Source organism: Anneissia japonica, unplaced genomic scaffold, assembly GCF_011630105.1.
Source record: "Anneissia japonica isolate Jap-2015-1 unplaced genomic scaffold, ASM1163010v1 scaffold288148_len106226_cov131, whole genome shotgun sequence".
NCBI classification, from domain to species: Eukaryota; Metazoa; Echinodermata; class Crinoidea; order Comatulida; family Comatulidae; genus Anneissia; species Anneissia japonica.
The window spans coordinates 96,388-106,203 of record NW_022721225.1 but is presented as its reverse complement, the minus strand read 5'-3'; the positions used below and the strand labels follow the sequence as shown (position 1 = coordinate 106,203).

The 9,816-nt window shown below is 31.5% G+C and overlaps 1 protein-coding gene across 1 annotated transcript in view; it reads right to left on the bottom strand.

Moving 5' to 3' along the window:
* Positions 1-41: 41 nt before the first annotated feature.
* Positions 42-9,816, bottom strand: part of LOC117111491 — a gene marked incomplete at its 3' end in the record, with an annotated part of 53,063 nt that continues 43,288 nt past the window's right edge. The window contains exons 13-19 of the mRNA XM_033254409.1: positions 8,378-8,407; positions 7,118-7,147; positions 5,022-5,051; positions 3,889-3,933; positions 3,584-3,619; positions 1,233-1,331; positions 42-142 (exon numbers count right to left, since the gene is read on the bottom strand). Coding sequence (XP_033110300.1) covers positions 42-142; positions 1,233-1,331; positions 3,584-3,619; positions 3,889-3,933; positions 5,022-5,051; positions 7,118-7,147; positions 8,378-8,407 — 371 coding nt within the window. The remainder of the gene's footprint in view (positions 143-1,232; positions 1,332-3,583; positions 3,620-3,888; positions 3,934-5,021; positions 5,052-7,117; positions 7,148-8,377; positions 8,408-9,816) is intronic.

Below are 9,816 nucleotides of genomic sequence, written 5' to 3'. Positions count from 1 at the left end.
CATTATCAAGAATGGAAGTAGCTAAAATAATATTTACTCACGTCTCTGTAAATTATAAACTCACCCATTTTTGGTTGAACAAGTTGTGTTTCCAGTTTGCTATCACTATCTCCTTGTAATTCCTGAAGTATTCCTTCAGATGCTGAAAAAATTATGCAAAAAAAAAAAAAAAAAAAAAGACTAAGCATACAAGATTATGTTAGAAGTTAATCAAATGATTTTAAATATCAACAGAAATTATAAATTTCTCTACTTAGATTTAAGTTCAACAACACAAAATCAGATTTACAAAATATTTATAATGACAAATGATCATCATCTAATCAGTTCAAAATAAATAAATATATCAAGACAAATGTGTCCTACCACACTCCAGCCCCACAGTGGTAGGGACTGAAGAGGCCTAAGTCAGGTATTTTAGGGCTCTTTGCAACCACATGTTCTGGAGGGGGTGTTTATTGAGGGGAGGAGTTTATTAAACACGAAGCATTTACTAAAATATAGTTACTTTAAGTAAATGATGTGACATGCTATAAAGACACTATCTTCAAAGATTTAAAGAAACAAATAGAATTGTTGGGCTTTGTTAGTTGGTGATTGTTTGACATACTGTACCACATTCAAAGGTGAACTGCTACATCCTTGCTACTTTTTTTGTCACTTAAGACCGAATTATTTAAGACCGACATAAAAATTAATATCCAAATCACCAACAACTTGGCCCAGTAGGCAACTTGGACCAAACCTAAATTGAATAAATCAATCCCAGACCAAAACCAACTCACCCCAACAGAGAGCCAAAACAAAATCTGACCAAAACTAACTCGAACCAAAACCTAAGCAAAAACAAACTGCAGGACATTTAGCTATCAGTATCCCATGAATTTAAACAAAAAAAAAACCAAATATCTAGGTCCATGTGGTACTCCTGAACCACACCGACTAAAATTGTGGCCTAATGTTCAAATACATTTTAATTCTATAAATTTATGGAATGTGTGTGCATTTCACTACTAATTGTTTTTATAATAGACTGCTACCTCCTGTTTCTTTTTATTAAAAAAAAAAAAAATATATATATATATATATATATATATAGTCAATGCAATGGAAATAGAAAGTATATAAATACATACTCCAAGTATCGAAATGAATGCCATCGTGTTGGGAATATTTTAACATTAATTATGTCATCATCAGGAATGGAAATAACTAAAATAATATTTACTCACTTCTCTGTTTTTTTTGTTTTCTCATTTGTGGTGTTACAAGTTGCATTTCATGTTCACGATCACTATCTCCTGATAATTCCTCAAGTATTCCTTCAAATGCTGAAAAAAATTAAGCCAAAAAAAAAACTCAGCATACATGGTTTATGTTGGAAGTTAATCAAATGATTTTAAATATTAACTAAAATTATAAATTTCTCTACATACATTTGCAATATTCAACACGTCAGATTTACAAAATATTTATAATGACAAATGATCAACATCCAATCTGTTCAAAATACATAAATCAAGAAAATAAAAACATAATATGTAAACTTACAATGACTTGATGCAACATCACATTTCTCAAACTTTTATTGATATTTCTTTAGATATTAATTTGAAAGTTTTAGGGGATGGCGCTGATGTTAATGTTTCCTTCCCTTTATTTCATAGAACAAAAGGTGGTCATCAAGTTTTCCTACTTTTTCCATAAAATGATATTTGGCATGATATTTCTGTATAGGTACAATAAAACATTAAAATATTTTTCTTTAGAGTTCATATGCCTTTGACCTAATAAACTTATTCTTTCAAACTAATGCAAAGAAGGTAATTTTCCTAAATTATTAACTCATCTTGTATTCAAAAGAAATGAACAAATATTGTTTATAATGGTTCAATGTAAGTAACAAAATTGTTAGAATATACTTATAGTGTAAATAGAGAGTATCATTGCAAAAAAATATAATTCAATTCAATTAAAAAGAAATCTTTATTCATCCCATGTGGGGCAATTTCAAACAGGATTGATAAAATAAAAGCATAAAAACTAAAATTCCTTTAGAACCCATTTTTATAACATGTAAATCAACAAAACTATTTTTATCTACTTTTATATAGCTTTTCCAGTTGTGACAAAAAAAAATTAATTTCCTTAAGTCCTACACACAGGACTCCAATTTCGGAAACCATGTGGTAGGAGTTCAAACTCATAAAAAAAAACATGTTCTGTTGTTTCTAAAATATGTTACATTTACCTACAATTTGTTTGTCACAGGAGGACGAGAGACTGCATAATGGACTTCCTATTATTTTCGAGCATGAATTTACTATTTTCTGTAGAGAAAATCTATCTTTAAGGTTTAAATTATAATACCAACATATGAAAGAAAAGCTTAAAGACACTTTCCACTAATGAATTATAAAACATTTTAAAAATAGACTTATTTACTTTAAAAAGTAAAATAATAGGTACGGACGTCAATGTCTTAAGTTGTTTATGTGAAGGTGTCTTACATAGTCAATTTGCATTCCTCTGTACCTTTGAACGAGGAGCCCCTCACAACCTAGTTATGCCACTGTGAAGAAGGACAAAGAAGAATGAAGAAGACAAAGACAAACATAAAGAAAAAAGAAGACAAAGAAGATCTTAATATAATAAAGTAGGCTGAATGGCTTATAAAGCAATAAGTATATTATTTAGGATTCATTATCAATAATGGCTGCTCCTAAAGGCACTAATTTAATACACAATTTTGCATGAAAATGTGCTATACTAATTGTTATACTAATATAAACCAGAAGTCTGCGAGGGCGAAGGTTCCTTTGCAGGCATTCCTGAAATACTGCACTACTACATCTGCGGTGATGTAAACATGGCAACAAACGAAACCAGGGAGACCTCAAGAGTTAATCCAGCAGTTTAATTTTTATTGTTAAGCACATTGAGGCCTTAGCATAATGTGCTATTTAGGGCAAAATTATCATTTCTTATTATTAATTATTGTTATTATTATTATTATTATTATTTTATTATTAATCCTGGCATCAGGTATTTTTGTTCTGCTTGTTTAGTGCCTATGTTAAAAAGGTGTAGTAGCTGTGGCGGCTGAGCTGCCTGACAGGGGGACTAAAGCTCGTGGGCTGGAGCTTGTGGAAGATTTTTATTTCATGTTCCTCTGTAATTTTACAAACACTTCATCCTGCTTGCTCATATAAGTCAGACAGCGTATTTGCTTCACCAAATGACTGATAATTCAAATTCTTGGTCTCATCAAAATGTTGGCACAATGGCCAGATTAGGCCAATCAAAATTTAATACAAAGAAAAATAGCTTTATTTTTATTTTCACAATTCAGGGATGATGAAATTATTTAGTATTATTACAGTGCCAAATAATAGAAAAAAAAATTGATATGATTTGATTTATTTGGCTTTATCTACAAGATAAATTCTTCTAAAAACCAGGCGATAACAAAATTTGGTAAAACAGTAAGAATACCAGTGTCAATCAATTTTAATATAGCATAGAAATATGTTTAAAATGCATTGACCAATTGAATTAAAAAATAATAACATTTTAAACTCACCAGATAATCCAAAATCAGGGTCTTCAGAAGGATGTGCTGGAAATAATTTTAATATTGAGTATTGTTTCAATGTATAGTATAGTATTAGTAATACGCTTTAATATTGTTGATATGCTTTAGAAAAATTGACATGGCATTTACTTTTTAAGATCTATTAATTCATTACTAAAAATCTAATAATTTGTTATGTGGACAGACTATCTATATGCCCTTAAAAGCTTGCTTGCAATACCAGTAGGCAATTCTATTTCTACTAACTTTTTTTTTTATTAGCGTTGGCAAATATGGATGGAGTTAGTACTTACCCAGGGACCATGGATGATGACAAGGACGAGTAAGGGGAGTTATTTCTGAAATTTTTAAAATAAAAGCAAATTCTTAAACAAACATTTTTTTACAATTTAATTCAATTATATTTTCAAAATCACACATGACAGAAGCAGACACTGAATTGTATGAAGTCAAGTTGAAAACATATAATCATACAGTAGTTTAAACAACATTTAAAAAAACATTCTTTTGCATAGACCCTTACATTGCTGATAATGAATTCAGGGATTTTTGATGTAAAGTGTTGGTGAAAACAATTTTTAACAGTTATCTTTTAAATTTATTTATTTATTTAACTTTCATTTTACTGGATGGCACACTCAATGCAAAGGCACTGGTTTTCGTTGTGGTCCAGCTACATAACATACAATACAAAAATTGAAAAGAAAAATTTAGGAAAATTAAACAAAGGACTTAATTACAAAAATATATGACTTAATTACAAATATAGAGGACTTAATCACAAAAATAGAGGAGAGACCAATTAATTCAGAGCATTTTTAAATGTGTATTGGTATAAAATTCTGGAAATCCCTAGTTATATTGCTAGGTAGTTGGTTCCACTTCATGGATGCACAGTAATGAAAAGTTTGTTTTCCTTGACATACTGTATGTTCCATTGTGGAACTACAAGATGATTATTTGTCTGGCTTCTAGTGTTTTTATTATTTTCAAGGAAAACAAACATATTAATTAGGTAGGAGGGAGCAAGTCTTTGAAGGCATTTAAAAGTTAAAAATAATAATTGGTCTCTCCATCTATTTTTCAGAGTTTGCCAGTTCAACAAACTTAAAATATCATTAATTGGTGTCCTAATATCACATGAAAGTAATATTCTTCCTAAGGTGTTTAACAGAACTTGTAAGCTATTAGATAATTGGATGGAACAGTATTACCACAGTGCCGAATAATAGAAAAAAATTGATATGATTTGATTTATTTGGCTTTATATACAAGATAAATTCTTCTAAAAACCAAGCGATAACAAGATTTGGTAAAACAGTAATAATACCAGTTAATACATGTCTATCAGTTTTAATATAGCATAGCAATATGTTCAAAATGTATTAACCAATTAAATTAAAAAATAAAACCATTTTAAACTCACCATCAACATCAAGGTCTTCAGAAGGATGTGCTGGAAATAATTTTAATATTGAGTATTGTAATAGTAATACGCTTTAATATTGTTGATATGCTTCAGAAAAATTGACAATGTGGTATTTACTTTTAAGATCTATTAATTCATTACTAAAAATCTAATAATTTTTTATGTGGACAAACTATCTAAAAGCCTGCCTGCAATAGTAGACAAAGCTATTTCTACTAACTTTTTTACTAGCTTTTGATCTCATTTGCAAGTATGGATGTTCCTTCCTGTAAGTGGCGAATTTTATGTTTGCTGTTGGCTGGGATAATAAATAAATAAAATGAATAAATAAATGATTTTTTTTCAATTTAATTCAATTTAATTTTCAAAATCACACATGACAGAATCAGACACTGAATTGTATGCGATGTACAATTAACATGGCTTCAATTACCTAAAACAATGAAGTCAAATTGAAAACATATTATATAATCATACAGTAGTATAAACAACATTAAAAAAAAAACATTCTTTTGCATAGACCCTTAAATTTGCTAGTAATCAATTCAGGGATTTTTGCAGTAAAGTGTCGGTGAAAACTATTTTTAACTGTTATTTTTTAAATGAGAATCTATATCCCTAAGTTTGGATGAATTTTAAATGTTTTTCCATTTTTTTGGCAGACAGTTCATCTTATATAAAACATTTGTGATCCAAATAAATTAAAGTGTGATTATAACAGTTAAAATAATATATAATTATCAAGTAACTTAATAACAACATAGTCCACAAAACCAAACTGGAACTTCACCCCTGAAACCCATCAAAGTCTAAGACAGCCCCAACCCCCTCATTCAAAATGACCCTTGCTTTCTTGCATTCCCTTTTCCTTTTTGCATTGGGCAAATCCTAGTGCCATCCCTGATTTTTATTCCATGTTCCCCTGTAATTTTACACACATTTTATCCTGCTTGCTCACATAAGTCAGACAGCATTTTTGCTTTACCAAATGATTGATAATTCAAATAGTTGGTCTCATCAAAATGTTGGCACAATGGCCAGATTAGGCCAATCAAAATTAAATACAAACAAACACAAGATAAATTCTTCTAAAAACCAAGCGATAACAAGATTTGGTAAAACAGTAATAATACCAGTTAATACATGTCTGTCAGTTTTAACATGGAGGTATTATTGAGAAGGAGATCACTCGGCAAAGCTACGCGCACGCAGCGCTATGCAAATGAACCAAGATCAAAGTTGCCGCAGCGCGTAAAGAACGTTTGCGCGATGCCTTTGAAGTCCCATGTGTTCCCCGCCATCAAATTTTCAGCATGCATAGTTGACCAAAAAATTGAACATGATGAAATGGAGAGCACCTTCTTTTTTCAATGCGCACTACATACTGTCAATCACTATGGCTGAGCAATCTTTTCTATTTTGAAGCTGATACATTTATCTCTCATAAAATATCAAACATATTAATATTTTCCACCAAGAAAAGTTTCGCCTAAATTGGCCAAAATTCGCCAATTCTAATTTTAACAGATCTTAATTAATAAATGATTAAGGATTATAATAAACTAAGTCATTTTAGGGTTAACGAGGGTTAACTATTCGAAAAAATGAATCCAAAATCTAAGTATTTTTCAGTTTTACGCTGACTTAGCTTTATAGTCGAACCAGTCAATTTTTAGACAAAATTATAATGAACACAGAAGTAATTTTAACGTAAATATTTTACGGAATCCGTTCCTGAAATATACAAATAATAACATACCAAAAGCCCGAAAAAATCTAATCAGGGGAACATTGTTTATTATAAAGATATTTAATGGGTTAAAATCAAACGTTTTATTGCACAACTGCTCTGCTGGAAGCGTATAAATGCATGTCGTTGCCAAGTTGTTGCTAACGAAAAAATGTGAATTATAAAGTAATACGCCCGTGCGCGATCCAAAATAGCGGGGAACACATAGGTTTGTCGCGTCAAAGGGATCTGTTGCCGAGTGATTTCCTTCTCAATAATACCTCCATGGTTTTAATATAGCATAGCAATATGTTCAAAATGCATTGACCAATTGAATTAAAAAATAAAACCATTGTAAACTCACCATCAACATTAAGGTCTTCAAAAAGATGTGCTGGAAATAATTTAAATAATGAGTACATTGTACATTGTTCATAATAATAGTGTTAATAACACGGGGGATATATCCCCCCAATACTTGACAAGGGGGATGGTCCATTGCACAAAACATAAAATTTACTATGGAAGAGCAGCACCAGCTACCTTTCCTCAATATACTCATAGGTAATGTGGCCCAGATTCTCTGAAAACTTAAACCTATCGTAAGAAAAGTTCACTGGGCTTATCACTAACTTCCGTAGTTTCACCTTGGCTTCCCAGTGGCAGATCCAAAAATTTGAAATAAAGTCCACAAATAGAGGGTCAACCACCCCTGTTAAAACCATCCCTGTCAAAAGCCACCAACAATGGACTATACTATTGTAAGGTGGGGGTGTACAAGGGTTGTTTGTCTTGATGTTGCTACAATAGGTTTAGGATGCCAAGAGTATGATCCATTGTTGGGTGGCTTTTAATCTTTCTTCCGATTTCCAAAAAGAATAATAAAAAGAAATACCATAAAAGTGGCCTGAAACCTAGGCTCATCATAGCCTAGGCCTACTCATCCCCTAAGAATCAGTACTTTAATTTTTTAATACAGAATCTAACGTAGTAAATCAAAGATAAAATAGTAAGATCTTATTAACCTACATTCATTAATGGATATTCCTGATGATGACATAATTAATGTTGAAACATTGAATCCCACACACGATGGCATGCATTTCAATACTTGGAGTGTGTATTATACTTTCTTAACTGAGATTAATCAGTGGACCTTTTGATTAATGGATATGACATTTTACCTTCAAATTATTATTATTAAAGGGAACTATTTCATTGAAAATAATTGTTAATGGAAGTTAGGACAAGTCCTTTTAGAAATTTTAGAATACTAAATATTAGACAAATACCATAAAAATACCAGAAATAAAGTAAATATAAATGTTTTATTGTAGTAAAGTGTACTATGTAATGGAGCATTTAGTTTTGTTAATAAATGAATACCCTGTTTAATAAAATATTGTTTTAATTAGCTTGTAATCATTATTATAAAAATGAGTTCTATTGAAATATACTGGTTTTACTAAAATTTAATCAAAACATAGAAAGATAAAAGAAAAAGATCTTATTAACCTACATTCATTAATGGATATGACTTTTTACATTCAATTATTATTATTAAAGGAAATATTCAAAATGCATTGACCAATTGAATTAAAAAATAAAACCATTGTAAACTCACCATCAACATTAAGGTCTTCAAAAAGATGTGCTGGAAATAATTTAAATAATGAGTACATTGTACATTGTTCATAATAATAGTGTTAATAACACGGGGGATATATCCCCCCAATACTTGACAAGAGGGATGGTCCATTGCACAAAACATAAAATTTACTATAAAAGAGCAGCACCAGCTACCTTTCCTCAATATACTCATAGGTAATGTGGCCCAGATTCTCTGAAAACTTAAACCTATCGTAAGAAAAGTTCACTGGGCTTATCACTAACTTCCGTAGTTTCACCTTAGCTTCCCAGTAGCAGATCCAGAAATTTGAAATAAAGTCCACAAATAGAGGGTCAACCACCCCTGTTAAAAGCCACCCCTGTCAAAAGCCACCAACAATGGACTATACTATTGTAAGGTGGGGGTGTACAAAGGTTGTTTGTCTTGATGTTGCTACAATAGGTTTAGGATGCCACAAGTTTGATCCATTGTTGGGTGGCTTTTAATCTTTCTTCCGATTTCCAAAAAGAATAATAAAAAGAAATACCATAAAAGTGGCCTGAAACCTAGGCTCATCATATCCTAGGCCTGCTCAACCCCTAAGAATCAGTACTTTAATTTTTTAATACAGAATCTAACGTAGTAAATCAAAGATAAAATAGTAAGATCTTATTAACCTACATTCATTAATGGAAATAATGAAGTAATTAATTTGAAAGTTGGGGACTTAGTGTTCCATGATAGGCATGTAGATATCAAGATTGTTAGGAGTAAAACTGATCAATTTAGTCGGGGTTCTAACATTGTTTTGGCGAGGACTGACTCTGATCTGTGCCCTGTGGCGTGTTTGCGTAGATATATGGCTTTGGGAGACATTGACCTCTCCAAAGATAAGCAGATGTTTTTATTTAGGGCACTTAATTTTAACAAATCTCTAGGTAAGCATGTCTTACTGGACAAGCAGATGTCGTACAGTCGCTGCCGTGAGCTGTTTAAGACTGCGTTAGTTCAATGTGGGTATGATGAGCGTCTGTTCGGCTTACATAGTCTACGCTCAGGGGGCGTGACTGCCACAGCTAATGCTGGTGTGCAGGATAGACTTTTAAGTAAACATGGTAGATGGAGAAGTGATTTTGTTAGGGATAGGTATATATCTGAGTCTACATCAAACATGTTAGGGGTCTCACAGGCCCTTGGTTTGTAGAAATGTAATGAAATTAAACGAGCAGAAAAAACGTTTGTTGTCTTGCCCGTTCTTTGGCTTACTTGATACGGTGCTCTGCTGCTATGATTAAGGGTGTATGTTATCCGTTTTCCCTTAAGGAAAACGGTTGGGTGGGCGCGATAAGATAAATGGAAAATATTTTATTTACGATAGATTTCTATAGGAAATAAATGTATTTTCCATTGGTCTGAGGGCGCCTTTGGTGTGTTGGGTCACTTGACCGATTCCA